Source organism: Lutjanus erythropterus, chromosome 13 (genome assembly GCF_056507025.1).
Source record: "Lutjanus erythropterus isolate fLutEry1 chromosome 13, fLutEry1.hap2, whole genome shotgun sequence".
Classification (NCBI taxonomy): domain Eukaryota; kingdom Metazoa; phylum Chordata; class Actinopteri; order Lutjaniformes; family Lutjanidae; genus Lutjanus; species Lutjanus erythropterus.
The window spans coordinates 3,489,504-3,508,700 of NC_139329.1; the positions used below are offsets into that span (position 1 = coordinate 3,489,504).

Sequence of the window (19,197 nt, forward strand, 5' to 3'; positions counted from 1 at the left end):
CAGCAGCTTGCACTCACGGTTCCTACACAGCTTCTTCTCACAAATTTAGCGTTCTTTACCATTTTGGAGGTGGCAGAGGTGTTTTTTTTAGCTCACTGTATAGCACATTATGAGTCACTAAAACAATACACCGACTCCTTCTGAGGAAAAAACTTCTGCTGAACTCTTAGCTGTAACTAGTGTAGCGCTCTAATAGTTTCAACATGTTTTCTCAACCTGCTTCTCACTGTGAGGCATTTGATCCTCCATCAAAACACTTTTTCTGCAACAGTTTTGGTTATTTTAGTGAGAGATGGTAGGGATTCAGTGAGGTGTTTGGGTGTCCCACACAGTCCTGATGAAACCGATTAGCTGACTTAGTTAAACTCTTAAATAAATAATAGCTATGGATGTTTTTTATCCAAACTTAATGTGCCCTGTGGAGTTTCTGTTTACATTCAGTGTTTCTCACCAAAATGCATTGTGTGTCTCCTTGTGTTGATGCATTTCCCTCCTCATAAAATTTGCAGTGCCTGCTTTCTGAATATTTTATAACCTGCATTGTTTACATCAATTGGCACATCCCAAGTCTCTGATTTGATATTTCTTCACTTCTTGATCCTCGCCTGAACCAAAGGTCATTCTGATCCGCCATCTTCCAGGCCGTCCCAAAGTTCTTATTTCTGCTCTGACAAGCAAGAAGGGGATCTCTGAGGAGGTGAGCGAGGAACCAAAAGAGCAGTCCAGACTCCTACTGTACATCTGGCTCATTTGAATAAGATGTCACAGAAACAGCATCGGTGTAAGTTGCTGTTATTTTCTTCTTTGCAATGTAATTCAGACATGCCTGCTTTAAAGACTGCAACCAGTGATGATAATTAATGTAACAAGATGAGCGTCATGAGTGTTGTTTGTTTCTGATGTCCTTCCATGCATCCTTGATGGGACTAAGACGCAAGGAAAGGCTGCAAGCCAAGGAAACATGGATGCAATTGAAGAGACTTGAGATGTATCCAGTGTTTACTTGCTACTTGTAATTCTTCCCTGCCTTTGTTGGTGCATTTCTGCGTTTCTTGGCACATTTTCACCAGCTGGGTCTACGTACAAAGTATAATTCATCTGCAGTTGTTCCCACTTTATAATGAAAAATGCCAGTCACTTCTCTTCAGTCGTTTAATTCTTTTGTTTTTTTCTTTTTATCTTAACAAATACAAATGAACATTGTCTGTGTTGTTTTTCTTCCTTGGACAAAAAAGCGACTGCATGCTGCTCATTCCATTAGTGAAGCTGTGCAGTGAAAACAGAATAAGTTAGCTCAGAGCAGGAAACAGAGGCAGCTGACCTTCAGAGTAAAAGTTGCCACTTTCCCATGACTGATCGTGAATAAAATGTCAATGAGCGCCAAGAGTGCTGTGATTCATGTGTGAATGTAACGATTCATTATATTCATCAACTTATTTATTGATTAATCCATCTGTTACTTTGATGAACGTTGTGCTGTATAGTGTTGCAACCTGTGAGCTTTGACAGTATTACCTGCTCTGATTTAAAGACAATTATCATATTGCCTTGTGTTCCAGCTGCTGGCTGCCTTGATGAATTGTTACTATCTTACAATAGTTTTTATTTTAGGCATGAATGTATAGATATATCTTTAGCAATACTTCACATGCTTCAAAACTGTTCAAAATGCTCAACTTTTAGTTTGAAGGTCTGCTCTCATCTTACTTTTTCAATTTTCATGATACAAGTTCAATAATGGAACAAGCTGATTGGAGTGAGAATGAGAAGAACAGATACAGATATGATGTTCATTTGTGTTTGTTAAGATAAAAAGAAGAAACAAAAATGTATCACAGTCGCTTTTCTGTTTCCTGGTTTAAGAAAGAAAAACAAATGAATCAAAGTGAGTTCATTACACAGCGTGTGCTGCAGATGATTTATACCTTATCCACTGGCCCACCTGTAGATCAGCAGAATCATGTGAAACCAGCAGCAGAAGTGAGCGCTGTGTTTGTGTTCTTGTACGAGAACAAACTAAATGAGCACCCACAGATAAAGGACATTGCTCGAAAGCACTGCTGGTGGTCAAAAACTCCACAGGGTACCTTTAATGTTGAATGTTGCTTATATAGAAATATGGAAAATTTGTTTTCAGCGGCTTTACTATAAATGATCTGACTCTTTTATCACTTCTGTAACTGTTGAGGCATTAATACTAACATTTGTTGGTGTAAAGGGGCAGTAAGAATATTACTTATGGCATCTTGAAAGACTGATACAATCACCACTTCTCCATATTGTCCAGAGCTGCATAGGAACCTTCAGTACTCTGCTCGTCAGCCACCAGCTGCTTCTTGATAAACATCTCTTTGGATGGATTTACAGCCTCAGCTCAAACCAAATAGTTTTATTTTCCTTCCTCTCTGTGGCACACATTCTCTGTTTCTCCCTCATGTTTCTGTTTGTCGATACAGTCTAACAGTGCTTCCATGACTGATATTTGTTTGGAGGCTATAAATGTGTAAATGGGTATTATTTGATGCTGCCAAATTATGATAAAAAACACTAATGTGCTACCTGGGTGGAGAGGAAAATCTAATCTGAGCCAATAGAATAAATCCAGCCAAAGTGTAAACTCAAAGCTCAACGGTACATAAAACTAACAAATGAGATCTGCAGTCTGCAGGGGGATATGCCATCATCGTGAAAATCAGAAGAGCAAGTGCAGTTTATGGAGGTAAAGTCTAAGGCGTCCGGTGGCTCCACCCCCTCCAGACACGGCTGAAGTTTGGATTGGCCGAGCAGGGACCAGGGCTAGTGGTTACTGAAGCCGAGCTGCTGACAGGTTAAAGATTTCCCAGATCCTGTGGGGGTTTTCTTTCACCCCATCATGTGGGCTTTAATGTGGGGCAAAATGCCTCTGACAGTCTCCAGCTCCTCTGGGATACAGGAGTCAGGTCGGAGCTGTATGTCTGTGAGAGAAAAGAGAGACGGAGCGAGCGTCCTTTTTTTTTTTTTTTGTCACAGTTCTTTCAAAAGCAAAGTGGTGAAGCCAGTACACTTTGTGTAGAAGCTTCTTTTCTTTTTTCATCCACAAATGATGTGTTTCTCATGCTGGCTTTGTCAAGTTCTTCATGCCCCAGCTCTCCCCTCCCCAAAAATAGGCCCTGACAGACCACATGGGGATTAAACTCCGGTCCAGAAAACCAGCGTGCCTCCATCCAAACATGAAATCCCAGGAGATGGACTTTTGGCCTCATTAGAGTCTCATGCAGTCAAACCAACGCTCTCCCAGAACATTTCTGCCTGCGTCCGGATGTGAAGAAGCACTATAGTGGAGTCGCCAGGCTGGCTGGCTCTGCAGAAGCTGAAGCTCATGCTAGTGCTGCAGTGATCCTTCTGAGTCAGAATGGCCAAAGGGCAAAAGTCTCAATCTTGTTTCTTGTGAGTCTGCTGCAAAGGTGTCGAGGACCCGCTGAGCCCAGCGAGGACCTGGAGGAGGTTTAAAGGAAAGTCAGACAACATAAACTCAGAGCAACCACCAATCGTCTTATAACCAACCCTTTTACAACCCAGATAAGGTCCTTGTAACACCGTCCTGCGAGGCAGTCCTCACATAAAGTGGAGTTATGACAGTGTACACTGGCAGGCCAGATTTTGCCTCATATAGGATTTGAGAAGAAAAAATCTCCCTCAAGGGAGTCATGGATGGAAAATTAGTCCTCCAGTCTCAACATGTTCAGCAGCACATTTGCCTCTGATAGCTCCTCAGTCTGCTTCCCTCGTGTCTGTCTTCTCTGTAGGCCTGCAGTACAGTTTTTACACACTGTGTTACTCTACATGGCTGTGGAACAACAGTCTCCTAGATGCTGATGGTGCCGTTTCTGTGGCCGTCTCAGTGCGTACTGCAGCATGCTGTGTTTCTGTTCGTGGATGAGGATTAGACACTCATCCTGGATTGAGTCCAGCAGTGCGAAATCTGCATGTCAGATCTCCCCTCTCCGGCTGTCTCTGCACGGTACACAGTCATAGTCGGTATATGTGGTGACAGGTTGAGCTTTCCTGCAGTCCAGCCCTCACTCGTGTTTTTGAAGCTGCCCTTCGAAAAAGAGATATGTGACCTTGTCTTTCAGTCTTTCAGTCCTCACACTGGCTGTTTTAGGTAGAACCTTGAAAAGAGATGGTAACTTTATTGTCAAATTTAAGGCTTAACTCCCATGTGTAGGTCAGGCCCAAGTGAACAGAACTACTTTAGGATCTGGATGTTGCTGGTTCCTACGAGTCTACACCATGTTCTCCAATCAGAGCATTGACTGGTGGGCAACCTCCCGAACATAAGGGAAAGTGAATGGAATAACATTATTTGGTACTATTTCATGACTATTTTGTCTCACTCTCTGTTGCTGGTAGGTGGAAGCTAGAACATCTAACACATTGTAAGCAGCCTCTTTAGTGTCTGTTGCCGTACCAGCGTTGGAACATTAGATACACGGGGTGATTTGCTGGTTATTTCCCAGGGAATACAGTGATTTTGCCGGCCTTGGCCAGCCGTTGGATGATCTGGGCTTCATAGTCGGCATCGTGGACGCCCGTCTTCCTGAACTCTCCTGAGTACCGGTTCTGCTCCCAGTAGTGGTGCCAGTTTCCCCGACTGTCTGCCCCGAAACCAAAAACATTCACCTAGAGGAGAGTCAGAGAGCGGGTGTTGGAAAGCAAGTGTCTGAATACTTTTTTTTTTACATCCCCAATTCCAAAAGAGTTGGAATGTTGTGTACAACATAAATAAAAACACAATGCAACAATTTGCAAATATACTATGACTTGTATTCAATTGAATACAGTACAAAGACAAGATATTTAATGTTCAGACTGATAAGCAAAGTTGTGAAATGCTCAAAAAACACACAGGTGAATTGGTAACATGAATTGAATTGGTAACAGTATCATGATTGAGTATTAAAGGAGCATCTTGAAAAAATTCAGTCATTCGTAAGCATGGATGTGATTCACCACCTCCTGGTAAACTGTGTGGGCAAACAGTCAAGGTTTCTCAACGCAAAAGGACTTTAGAGATTACAATCCATAATATCCTTAAAATATTCAGAGAATCCAGAGGAATCTTTGCATGAAATGGGCAGGACTGAAAACCAACATTGAATGTCTGTGACCCCCCGAGCCCTAACCCTTTCACCACTCAGGCATCACTGCATTAAAAACTGCATTAAAAACCCACATCATTGTCTAAAAGATATTACATGGATTCCCAAAAACGTACTGTTGTCAGTAAACAGTTTGGTGCTGCATCTACAAATGCAAGACTGCAGACTTCTCTGGGCCTGAGCTCATCTGACTGACGTAAAGTGGAAAAGTGTGCTGTGGTCTGACCAGTCCACATTTCACACTGATTTTGAAAATCATAGATGTAGAGTCCTCCAGGCTAAAGAGCAGAATGACCATCCAGATTGTTACCAGTGCTAACTTCAAAAGACAGCAGTTGTAATGGTATGGGGGTGTGTTAGTGCCCATGGCATCATGGGTAACTGTCACATCTGTGAAGGTCCCATTAATGCTGAAGGTACATACAGGATTTGGAGCAACATATGCTGCCATCCAGACGATGTCTTTTTCAGAGACGTCCCTCAAGCATGTCTTTGTAGTAAAAGAGTTCAGGTTCTAGACTGACCTGCCTGCAGTCCAGACCTGTCTCCTATTGAAAATGTGTGGTGCATTATGAAGTGCTGGACTGTTGAGCACCTGAAGCCATATATCAAAGAATGAGAAAGAATTTCACTTTCACAACTTCAACAATTAGTGTTCTCAGTTCCCAAATGCTGGCTGAGTGTTGTTAAAAGAAAAGCCGATGTATCACAGTGGTAAACATGCTCCTGTCCCAATTTTTTAGGACATGATGCAGGCATCAAATTCAAAATGAGTGTATATTAAAAACAATAAAAGTTTATCAGTTTGAACATTAAATTTAAATCATTAAGTCTTTGTTGTTTATTTAAGAGGTTCATTTTGCAAATCATTGCATTCTCTTTTTATGTATGTTTTACACAACGTCCCAACTTTTATAGAATTTGGGTCGTAACATAGACAATTACAATTACATTATGACAGTTACATGAATGACATATGTCTTCTTTCAGGGTCTGTCCAGACTTTTCTTTTTAAAGAAAAACGTCAATAAATCTGTTTATTTTCACAATTACTTGATCAAATGTTTGGTCAATAAAGTTATTATTGAAATCATTGTTCCCAAAAACCAAAGATGACGTCCTAAAATGTCTTGTTTTGTCCACAACCCAAAGACATTCAGTTTACTGTCAGAGAGGAGTAAAGAAACAAAAGCATTCATATTCAAGAAGCTGAGATTAGAGAATTATGCCTGTTTTCTTAAAAAAAATCCTTAAGAATGATAAATTGAGACTAAGACAGAGAAATTCATTACTTTATCATCAACACTGACTGGACATCCACAGGAGAAGTGCCAAACATTGTGTGACAGTTCAGCAAGTGAGTGATTAGAAATGTGTATCTCTTCAGGATGAATATAAAGTGAGAGTAATTTCAGCATGTTGTAAAGTGTGTGTGTGTGTGTGTGTGTGTGTTATGTGCAAGAAGAGAGAGGAGGAGGGAGTAAACTGACCTCATCACAGACATGCAGGGCAAAGAACAGCACCAGCATGCCAGTGGAGGGGTATCGCCCGTGATGTCTGGTCCAGTGGTCGTGGATGTATTTAAAGAATGCTGGGTTAAAGATCTGGACCTGGGAGGTGAACAGAGAGAGAATCAAATCAAGCTCCTGCATGGAAGGTAAGTAGTATTTTTCTGCTTATCTATATTTAAAACGATGTACAAAACTTCTTCCAAAGTTTATGAATAGTTAAATCTATGTTTCTGCGAATTCAGACTGAAATCTTTCACTCAGATGATTTGTTCACTAAAACAGGAGAGCTCATGCATAGCCACACTGCATATTCAAAAGGTCTGACCCAACAAGAAAAGATTTTGCCAAGTTAATTTTTAATACTCCCCGTGGTTGTGGTTGCTCTGAAAGATTAAAAGCACTGTTAACCAAATGAATAGTAATTACACGTTTATCATGTACCTCCAGGTGATGTTCAGTCCCAACAAACAGGGCTTTAGGCTGCTTCAAGCACCGCAGTGGAGGAGTAAATCTTATAAATCTATATTTCTGGGCCGAATCCAAAGACACTGTAAAAACTGAGTCTCTGACCAGGCAAAGACATTCGCAGTCGTCACATTGCAGGGATTAGTTTGAATTTATTTATTTTCAGGGATTAAAGAGCGAGCAGAAGATTATTAAAAACAAAGGAAAGGTTTTTAATCTAACTGTAATCCTTCATCAAGAATGGGGAGGGGATAATATTAATTGCAGCAAAGCGGAGTGTGTCCGTGTGTGTGCTGGCATATTACTGTGAGTGAGGGAACGGCCAAAAGTGCGTGCAGTGAACGTTGAAAATACACACCTTGTCTTTATCTACACGGAGGAACTGCTTCACTGGAGCATACGTACTGACAGACAGAGAGAGAGAGAAAAATTGATTAAACACATTCAATCAGCACTTTATGTGATTGCTGCAGCTATGAATCCTGGGTGATTGACAACTGACAGATTGTTCCAGCCCAGAGAGACTCTGGCTCCACACATATCTACTCTGTGTGTGTGTGTGTGTGTGTGTGTGTGTGTGTGTGTGTGTGTGTGTGTGTGTGAGTGTGTGAGTGTGTGAGAGTGTGAGAGAGAGAGAGAGAGAGAGAGAGAGAGAGAGTAAATGAAGTGTATTTTTGCCCCCAAACTATACTAATGTGTGCCTTAAAGTCAAATAGTGGATGCCAACATTTTAGCACAATATGTCCAGAATCCATTTCATGTGTGAGCACACATAAGTGTTAATCCGTGCTTATGTATATCTGTGTATGTGTGTGTGTCTGACTTAACCTACTTTCTGCGGCACATTTCAGACGAAAGACCAGTTCATTGGGGACTGCTTGTGCAAGTGGGAAGAAAATCTATTTCCCCAAATGGGAAAAAGCTGAATTTTGGGTCAGTGGTTAAGGTTAGGGTTGGGGTTACGCAAGTAGTGATCATAGTTGGGTTAAGTCCCTGGGAAATTAATGTAAAGCTATTTTTACACCGGACAAAGCAACCCACGAACAACCACTAACATCTGGCTTTTGTCTTCAGCAGGAAAGGCTACCCACTCCAACAAGAGCTGAAAATGGTACACAGTGGACCCTCTGGACACAACTTGATGACCTAGACTTTGCCGATGATCTGGCCTTCCTGTCACACAATTATAACCAGATGTAAGACATCCAAACTGGCAACCACAGCCCTTGGGACAGGGCTGAGGATAAACATGACGAAGACCAAACTAATGAAGATCAAAAACACAGTCGTAGTAGGTGGTGAACCCATATAGGAAGTCAGCTCTTTCACCTTCCTCAGCAGCATTGTGGATAAGCAAGGAGGCACAAACAGCAACGTCGACGCCTTCATCACTCTCAACAACATCTTGTCCTCTAAGGAAATAGCCACAACAACAAAAGTGCGAAGCTTTAACTCCAGTGTGAAATCTATCCTTCTCTAAGGATCAGAGATGTGGAAACTGATGAAAAGGACGTTGGAGAAGATCCAGACCTTCACCAACAGCTGTTTGAGGCACATTTTAAATATCAGGTGGCCGAGCAAAATCAGCAACACGTAACTGTGCAGAGAGGGAGACCGGAGTCAGTAGGGAAACTGATCCTGAGGCATAAGTGGGGGATGGATCGGCCACACATTGAGGAAACTGGCATCTAGAGCTATACGCCAGGTCCTGAACCTGAAGCCCCTGAGGGAAACCTAAAAGAGGACGGCACAAAAACAGCTGGAGGCAGGACACTGAGGCAGAGCTCAAGAGGCAGGGAACCACCTGGAAAGAGATAGAAAGTGCAGCCCAGAGCTGAGAGGTGTCGTCAGTGGCCTGTGCTCCATTTGAAGTGAGGGGCCTTACAGTAAGTAAGTAAGGAAACAGCGTTCACTCCTGGGTCACATGAATCTATCGGCTCCAGCTCTGGCTGTGATGAAAACATGACACCTAGGTTTTTATTTTAATTTGTTTATTTCACAGGGACAATGCACAGCTGCTTAGCTGTACCAGAGTCAGCTCTGAGCTCATTTTCATCTGTAGTCCCTGGACAGGTAACAGAATATTATCTCTGCTAAAAACACTATTATAAGACAGAACATATTCATGTTTTAACAGCTTCAGCACTAACAACAGTAACAAGACCACAGAACATCAAGACAACGGGACAATAACAACAACGCTGACACTCTAATTTCTGCTTCTTTTCTGCAGAATGCATTGAAGACTTGTTGCCTCTGTCTGTAACTTCTGCCTCTCTTTTGCCTCTTTTCCATGAACATGTGCCGACATAACATGACTCAGCGCGTCAGCCCAGCACGGCAGAGATTTACATCTCCATTAACAACAGGGCAACCCACATGAAGGTCTGTATTTAACTAACACACTTTGAGTTGAACAATAAAAGTCATCCCTTGTTTTGTTATCTAAAAGCTTTTCAGCACCAAAATCACAAAATGTTGGGATTTTTTGTGTTGTCTTGATACTAAAATTTTGACTTCAATGCCAATATCAATACCCAGTTTAGTATCACAATATTCAATATTTGAGAGTGTACAAAACATATTTACAAAGAAATCTGAAGTATTTCATTTTAATTTGATACACGAGGGCAAATTGCACATCTATGGCTATATTTATTGGATGACATGTTAATATATTCTTATATGTGTATCATAGACCTACTCTACACAATGCACAAGTATCATTCTATGAATAGTTCTGAAATTAAAACAGCAGCACCTTTCTGTCTGACCCTACAGAGCCACTGTAGTTCAGAAACAAAACCCCCAAATAACTTCTGCTTAATACTTACTGTATTAAGTTGAAAGCATGAGTTGAAAATATTCAATTTATGTAAAAAGTTTGCAAGTGTTGCTTTGTAGATTGCAGAGCGGAGGGACAGAGCCAGCGCTCACCTGCAGAGAGCTGTTGAGCTCTGGGGAGCGATGCTGTGCAAGGTGGAAATTCACTTCAGTTTCTGTGCGATCACTCCAACACTGATCAATAACAAGTACCAAATTTTGGGAAATTCTAACACTGGCTTTAATAGAAAGGATAGAAAAAATACTGAAATTTCAGATTATCACGCAACAGTAGCAGGAAGTTAAGACAACTCCTACATGGCTGGTGAACACAAAACAGTAAAATAAAATAGAAACCTGAATGTACAGCGACGCAGGAGAGAAACTAAACATCAAACCACAGAGATTCAGTTAGAAGCTACAAAAGTCCTAGGAGCTGAACACACAGACACTTTAAAAATGTTTTTCTAACTGCTCTCTCAGCTTTCTTGTGCACATCAGAAAAAAATGAAGCAAACTTGTCTATTAGCGATATGAAAGGAGTCAAAGCTATTTTAGTGAGTTTAGTCAAGTTTTAAAAAGCTGCATATGTATGCTAATTAGCTAATTATGTAAATAGTATCGGTCTATGAAACTTTCCCAAAAGTGTCCTAAGTAAATGTGTGTGTGTATGTGTGTGTGTATGTGTGTGTGTGCGTGTGTGTGTGCGTGTGTGTGTGTGTGTGTGTGTGTGTGTGTGTGTGTGTGTGTGTGTGTGTGTGCATCTTCTCACAATCGTATCTGGCCTGTGGACAGAGCACTGGTGATCCAGACAAGATCCAGCGTCTTGAAGGGAACCAGGACGAAGCTGACGTTGGCTGCCAGGTTCTTGGCACTCTCCGGGTACATGAAGTGGTGAGTGGTGTGGCTGCCGGCGTCTTCCTCGTAGCCCACCGTGGGGGCCAGGTTTATCCTGGGAGCGAGAGAGGGACAACGTAAGAGATGCACTCTGTGCCCTCAAGTCACACCTTGTTGGGTGGCAATGTGTGAGGCCTCCAGTTTTAACTGCGTTCAAATAGATGCTAAAACTGTTTCACAGGGATCTCAGAGATTTCATGCTGGCTTGATAGCAGTTCCTCTAACTTAAAGGAATAGTTCACCCAAAAGTGAAAATTCAGTCTACTCACCCTCATGCTAAATGAAGGTCAGGTTTAGTTTTTTAGTTCACAAAACACTGCTGGAGTTTAACAGGAAAACAGTGTTGCAGAGTCTAAAAAACAATGTCAGTGAATGGTGAGCAGTTTTCAAACGTAAAAAAACAACCAAAAAACCCATAAAATGCTACCATACTGCTCGTCTGGTGTAATCCAAGTCTCCTAAAGCCCTGATATGGTGTTCACTTTTGCACATGCACACTGCCACACCACACACACACACAGTTCAGATGGAGTGCACACGCTCGTGAACATGGCTCAAAGCTAAGGATGTACAGTAAAGATTTCAGCTGAAAACATGGTGTAAATGACATATTTCAAGTCAGATTGGCATGTCAGAGCTTTAGGAGACTTGGATTACACCAGAGGAGCAGTATGGAGGCATTTTATGTTTGTTTTGGTTATTTATTCTGTTTGGAAACTGGTCACCATTCACTAAAACTGTGGGAGATTCTGCAACACTGTTTTCCTGTCAAACTCCAGCAGTGTTTTGTGAACTAAAAAACTAAACTTGACCATCAATCAGCATGAGGGTGAGTAGATAATGATTGAATTTTTATTTTGAACTATCCCTTTAAGGGCTTTTAAATGGGGTAGTTCAACATTTTAGAAAATTAGAAGGTCACTAGTTCTATTTCAACGTGTTAAACCTGCATTTATTTATTTATTTATTTATTTTTTTAATCCACTTGAGGCAGTGCAACAAGCTGCAAACACAAAACTGACATTAGCATCTTAGCTGCTAAATCCTCCACTCTGTTCTTCATCTGCCTACTTAATGTTGGACAGACAGCATACAGTAGGTCCATCAGAGCTTTGGACCTGAAAACAATTTCACTGTCAGTCACGCTTTTAGTACAGCATGGCTATTTATCAACAGGTATACACACTGTTCATGAACTTCTTCCATCTGTCCGTGTTGCTCACAGGTCCATTAAGCTTCTGTAGCAGCACAACACATGGAAGCAGCCAAATCTGTAGAATTCCCCCAAATATTCAAGTATTGCACCCTGGGTAACTGGGGTGAGGTACTATTTTGTGACTGCAAACACATTCAAAGGCTGTAAAATTTTTATTGCAGTGTTACTGAATGGTCTAGTATCAGAAAAAAGTCCATCTGCTACTTGAGCAGCACTTAATTATTCATGATTACCAACATATATACATGCGTTTCATTTTTTTGAGTTGCTTAATACATAGTTGTGCATTGTATAAAACTAAATGTTACAGAGTAAAATTTGTGGAGAGGTTTGATATAAGCAGGAAATGTGTATCTTATTTTTAGTTTTCTGGTCATGCTGCTCATCATGTACCCCCCACCACACTTGTGTTTTCATCCTTCCAAGACAGCTGATCCAGGCCTAATACTAATAACACAATATTTTAATTGAAAAGTCTGGACTTATCATCCCAATTATTGTTTTTCTCATTCAGTTTATACAGCTAGGCGGACCGGGACACTCAGTTCCAATACCATTACTCTCTATGCATATTAAAGAGAACTGAGATTATACTATGCAAAAATAAAAAATGTATTCAAATTTAAATCTCCAAAGGTTGCAGTCTGGCAGTTGTGGTGGAGTTGCAGGAGGTGCTTCACCATCTGTTGCCTGGTGCACATCTGCTCTCTACTGAGTGACCTCTCAGTTGCTCATGAATTCAACTTTTCATCTATAAGAGGGTTGTTCTATTTCTTCTTTCAAAGGTTACTTGCTTTAAGTGACACTCCATGGATTTTAAGGAGCCTGATAAACCCCGACTCCCAACAGTATTACACAACAACACTCAGTCGTGACCTGCAGATTCATGTGGTTTAAACCAACCAACAAGATATAAGAGAAAACTGGAATATTTGTCACACTTTCCCTCTTTAGTTTCTTCATCTTGTGCTGTGCAGAGCTGTAGCTGCTGACGACTGTCTGCTTCAACTCTCAACAACTTGTATGTTCTTACACACCACATTGTTCTGTGTCGTTTGTTCACTAGCGTTTTGCTTTAACAAGTCTGAGTATGAAGACTTCCCCACAGAACATTTTATTATATGATATAATTCTTGAGAATTGGACAAAACTGTATTTTAAGGGGGTTTTGATTTTTGCTCTTCAATTATGCTGGAAAATATATTTTAAAAGATCAAACTCTTGGCTGTCAAACCTTGTAAGGGGCCAAACTCCTAGTGATTACATTTTTTATCAAATGAATTTTACTTTTTAAAGTCTCTCAGAGTTCTCTTAATGCTAATCAAAATACACTTTTTTAAACATTTTTAATTCTTGAGCAGAATTCACGCATTTTTTAAATCAGGAAGTAAGACAGGGGTCCTTAGGGAATAGCTAAACCCTTTTATGCCTGATTAAATCAGTTTTTTAAAATAAAAATCTGGGACAAATCTTTAAAGGGCCATTTATTTTTATACAAAAAACTATTTTAACACAAAGCCGATTATAATAGCACTTTTTTTAACACCCATGTTATCAGCAGGTATTGTAAGTTTTAGCTTTTGAAGGCTTTTAACAAATTTTAAATTGTGCAGAGTTGTGAATTCTTGCCTGGGGCAAAGGTGTTTTCTGGGACAGAGCAAGCTTAGAAATTAAAAAATTAAAGCAAACCAAAACATTTCATGAATTACATATACTTCATTATTATAAAATCCTTAAGGAATAAATTTTCACCAAAAATTAGAATTGCAGTGTTAATATTAATAATTTTTAATGTTTTTTTTTTGTAAGGATATGATTTGTCCCACTTCTCAAGAATAGGTGGAGTATATTTTGTCCAGTGTAAACTCCAGACAGACAGTAACTGAACCACTCTGCTCTGTCTGGGTGCTTCTGCTGTATTTACAGTAGATGTGACTCACTGTCTGGAGGAGTGAGCTGTTTATGTAAACAGGAAGGTCCACCTGAAAGAAGAAATTGGCCACTGAGAGCGCCTGCCCGTATGTCAGTGAAACAGATGTTTGTTCAGATAGGGGGAGTGATGAGGCAGACAGACAAGGAGGTGGGTGGTGGAGGTGAGCGGCGCTGCTGCGGTCCAAGCTGATTTTAAAAACAAATGAGGATCGAACCAACAAGAACGCAGAACAGGAGATGGGAGCTGGAGGCTGCCCACACAGGTCTGCTGAGAGAGCAACGCTGATGGATGCTAATGTCTTTAGCACACAGAAACACAAAATACTAGTCATTCCTGCAGAGGCTTTCATACCATTAGCACGTGGCCACACACACACACACTCACACACACACACGCACACACACACACACACATGCACTTGCAGGAAACAACATATAGCTGTGTGTTCATGCCAACTGACAACAATCAGGCTCTGTGATTCATCGCTGCTGCACGAAAACGAGCAGGGGAACAGATCGAGACAAAAGGATTTGTGTGCCTGTCGGCATGGGTGTGCATGTGACAGACACAATCTATGTGTCTCATCTTCTTGGGACGTAAAGCGCTCTGTGGTGACCTCACGTGAGTCAAGTGACCTCTACACTGAATAGAAGACAGTGAGATTAAATATAGTACAGTATCAGAAACACACATCTGCCGTCTGCTTCCTCTGCCTTTTGGACACACAATCTTGCATAATGTAAGTTTAAAGAGTCAGTTCGGATTATTTAAAGAGGGGTTGTATGAGGTTCTTACGAGTTCAGGAAGCTACGTAATGTACTGCTGTGGACAGTAAAATTTATTTTAGCCAAATAGTTTAGATGTGAATTTTATTTAATATATTTTTACAGCTTTACCTTGCTGACAGACTGACAGGAAACTGAAGTTATTGAAGCCAAATATCACTCTCTCTAAAGCCACCAGACTCCCTTGGCAAAATCAGTCATTTTACCTCACAGAACACAGGAGTTGTTGGTCTATCACTGCCTCGATCAGTTATCGTATTGTCCAGATTATAAATCGCACTTTTTTTCATAGTTTGGCTGGTCCTGCGACTTATACTCAGGTGCGACTTGTATATATTAAAATATATAATTTCACATGTTCTTAAATGTTATTTCACACTGACCTACATGACCAAGGAGTAAACATTACCTACAGCAGAGAGAGGGCACTCTAGGCTTGTGACAACTACCGCTATCTGCTACTCCTGTACCACTGAAAATTAATTTAAACATTAACTTAAAGACAACTGAGAAAGACTGAACACAAATGGCCCCCAAAAAGAAAATCATATTCTACAGATTACAAGCTGCAAGTAGCGAAATATGCAGCCGAAAACGGTAATCGAGCAGCAGAAAGAAAGTTTGGAGTGAGATTGAGAGTTTGGTAAACTTGCTTAATGGTATCTGGACTCGCGACTTTATTTTTATTCCTCCTATTCATCCTCCCTGTTTTGTTCTTTATGCTATAGAGTATCTGAATAACTGTTAATATGTTATGTTAACATAAATATGGTATGGTATATATGGTATAATATGGAAAATATGGTAGTTTGTTTGTGTCATTGTGTGACTTTGTGTGTGAATCCGAGCAAACCTTTTAAAACACTTATGTCACACAATAACACACACAAACTTAACAGATGGAGGCAGCGATACATTGGCAACTCCTGTCTTCTGTGAGGTAAAATAACTGTTTTTCCTTACGGAGTTTGGTTGCTTCAGAGAAAGTGACATTTGGCTTATATAACAGTGGTTTCCTGTCAGAAAAATGTGTCTGACAGCAAAGTAAAGCAGTGAAAATATTCTAAATTTATCTGACTTGAACTGATATTAATTATTTTAAGTACAATGCTTAGCTTCCAACACTGGTAATCTGGCTGCTTCTCTAAACTGGGGGCATGCCGGCCGTCATCTACTGTAAGTAACACACCGAGTATGGAGAAGAACTTAATATAACCACACTTCAGATAATCTGATGGCACATACATGCAGTGTGATTTTATAGTGCTCTCCTGACATGAACTATCTCCAGCTGTCTCTCCCTCCTCCTCCTCCTCCTCCTCATTTTATTTGTCTCTCTGTTTCAGTTGTCATCTCGCCTCCACATCTTTCAGTTTCACTCTATCGTAGTTTTCAAACAAAATGTCACGGCACAAAGTAGCCCCTATAACACGTTCTCACTCTTAGCACCAGTGGTGGAAGAGTACAAGTACTGTTACAATGCTAAAATATCAATCAATCACAAGTAAAAGTACTAGTGTTAGAAATATACTTGAGTAAGTCTCGAAACTACTATTAGTTGAGTATTAGTTACTTTTAACCTCTGATGTCCAATGCATGTCCTTCCCTGTTCTGCTCAGTGATCAGTCACCTCTAAAAAGTAGGGTTGTGAATTTTGTCTTTTTCGATTAAGCATTATTAATTTAGAAGATAAAAACACTTGTTTTTCTCTCATTTTCAAAAATTTCAGGGATTTTTTGTCATGTTTTTTCTCATTTAAAGTCCAACTTTAAGTTTCCTTATTCAACAAATGGCTCCATCAGACAAAACAATGTCAAATAAGGTGCAATTACTGCCATAACTATTTAATATCCATGAACACATTTTTAATTAGATACATTCTTAACAGTGATCAATCAATGAATGATTAATATGTATGTATTTAATATGTATTTCTGGATATTTAATCAATAGTCATGGCAGCCATTTGTCGAATAAGGAAACTTTGACTTAAAATGAGAAAAATGACAAATAACAGCCAAAAAAAACTGAAAATGAGAGAAAAACAACTGTTTTGTATCTTATAAACGAGTAATTATTTGAAAATGCACAAAATTTATGACCCTAGTTTGTAGAGGTGAGTGACACTGAGCAGAACAGAGAGGGACATGCATTAAGCATCCACCACTGCTCAGTAGTCAATTATGATCTTAAAAGTAACTAGTAATTTACATAGTGTAATGCATACTAAAGTATGAGTAAAAGTACAAGTACCTAAAAAATCTACTTAATTACAGTAACTTGAGTATTTGTAATTAGTTATTTCACTCATCACTCTTAACTAAATAATTTAAGAATTCATTTGAAACTTTATTATTATTACATCAAAGCAGCAACACACCCATTTAAACCAGAGAGGTCACAAACTTCAAGGGTGTATAATTTGCCTCTGTATTAGGAAACTTTTTGTGTAGTTGTACATTGCAATAATAATGGGGAGCCAGCTGTCTGCATCTAGTCTCTGGTCTCATCAATCTAACGGGTCCATCCCTCTTACCTCATGATGTAGTTGTGTCCGTCAATGGTCGCACCGTACCCGGCCCCACGGAGGTTTCCGGAGTTCCCCACCACGGCGCAGCGCAGGCAGCGTCCCGGATCCCACGAGCCGTACGGCGACCTCCCAGGAATCACCTGTGACACACGGAGCCATGACTGAATGGAGCTAACTGGATTCTAGGTGCACAGGAAATGAAACAGGACACTAGAACAGCAAGAGACATAAACTGACCTAACCTCCATCGCATACCTGATTGTAAAAATACATCCTGCTCTCAATACTGGGTCTGAATACTTTATGAGACCCTCCATGAAAAATACATGAGGCCTGTTCTGCCCTCGGGGAGCTAGACTGAGATATCTAAACATTATGTGAATACACTGCATTGAGTCAGATTGAAAATAAAGATATACAGATGCATTAAAAAGGAATGAGCTGGGTCACTGACAGACCTAATGTCTAATAAAGACAATCTGTTCCCCTCAGTCTTTGCCCAGCAGTGTGAAGTAATGACTTGGCTGATTTGAGAGAGGCAGGTTAATGGAAAGATGAATTAATAATATAAAATACCTGGAACAGCCTGAGCAGCACCTGCTGGATGCTGTGGGGCTTGAACTGTGGCTGCAACATCTAGAGAGAAAGAAAAACTACGGTCAGGATGTGTCCTTTCTCCTCTGCAGACAAATTGGTTGTGACGTGTGTGTATATTTAGTTACTTTCTGTGGACCCATGTACGTGTGTATGCATGCAGTCATCAGCATTCGTGTGCAGATAAGCAGGTGTTTGCATCTGTGTGTGTGTGTGTGTGTGTGTTAAGGTAACAGCCATGTGTCAGAATGACAGGACGCAGTCAGACTGGATGGGCTGTGGTCAGAGGAGCAGAGACATCGCTGTCCACATGTCAAAAACAAGCAGACGGGAGAAAAACAAAAACAGATGGCTGCGGAGGAAGAGCTGCAAAATGTCAAAAAGAAAGCAAGCAGTGTGGGAGAATCCAAACACCTTGTAAACTTCTCCCTCCCACCAAATGCTTTTGCTTTTTTTAAGACCGCTTGTATCTGCTTGTCTGCACGTAAACCGTTTATTACACCTAAACATATGTTACTTTAAGTGTCTTTGTATCTTTCCAGGGAAGTTTTCTTTTACACTGTCCATGACAGACAACAGGGAGATGTCCAGAAGTCCCACAGACGACGACGATATACAAGGTTAGGAGGGTAACCCAAAGCCACTACAGAGGACTGACAGCCTCCAAACACTCTAATACCTGAGTTACGAGGCCACCGATGCAGTTACTAATTACCTGTTCAAAACTGTAATCTGTAATGTAATAAAAGTATCACAATATTAAAGTAATGTAACTAGATTACTTCCCATTCCTTTTGGATTACTTCAATATAAAATATGGTGAAATTGCTAAGCCTATTATAGTATTTTTAGGGCTGCAAGTAATGTTAATGTCATAATCGATTAACGTTTGATTATTTTCTCAATTAATCAATTAGTTGTTTGGTTCATGAAATGTGTGAAAAATGTTGATCAGTGTTTCCCAAAGTCCAAGATGATGTTCTCAAATGTCTTGTTTTGTCCACAACTCACATTTAAGAAATTGAAATCAGAATTATTTTAAATTAAAAAAATGACTAAAAATAGAAGCAAATTAATTTAATAGTTGATTAATAATAGATTTATTGGTGCTTCTCAGTGTTTTATGTTGGTTGTTAGGTTTATTAGTTTGTCCAGCTGTTCTTTCCTTTATTGAGTGCAATTTATTGATCGATCGATTGATTTAAAGGCACCAGTGAAGTAATGAATTGGCAGCTGTGTGTGCACTGTGCATGGTAGGATATCATTCTTTATTTTAAAACTGTAATCTTACTAATACTCCCC

General features: G+C 40.2%; 1 protein-coding gene across 1 annotated transcript in view; it reads right to left on the reverse strand.

Annotated features, from left to right (window-relative positions):
• Positions 1-2,124: 2,124 nt before the first annotated feature.
• st3gal2 (ST3 beta-galactoside alpha-2,3-sialyltransferase 2) overlaps positions 2,125-19,197 on the reverse strand; it is a 30,067-nt gene continuing 12,994 nt past the window's right edge. Inside the window, exons 3-8 of the mRNA XM_084734013.1 lie at positions 17,878-17,937; positions 17,308-17,441; positions 10,713-10,892; positions 7,476-7,521; positions 6,632-6,751; positions 2,125-4,662 (exon numbers count right to left, since the gene is read on the reverse strand). Coding sequence (XP_084590139.1) covers positions 4,489-4,662; positions 6,632-6,751; positions 7,476-7,521; positions 10,713-10,892; positions 17,308-17,441; positions 17,878-17,937 — 714 coding nt within the window. The 3' untranslated portion in view covers positions 2,125-4,488. The remainder of the gene's footprint in view (positions 4,663-6,631; positions 6,752-7,475; positions 7,522-10,712; positions 10,893-17,307; positions 17,442-17,877; positions 17,938-19,197) is intronic.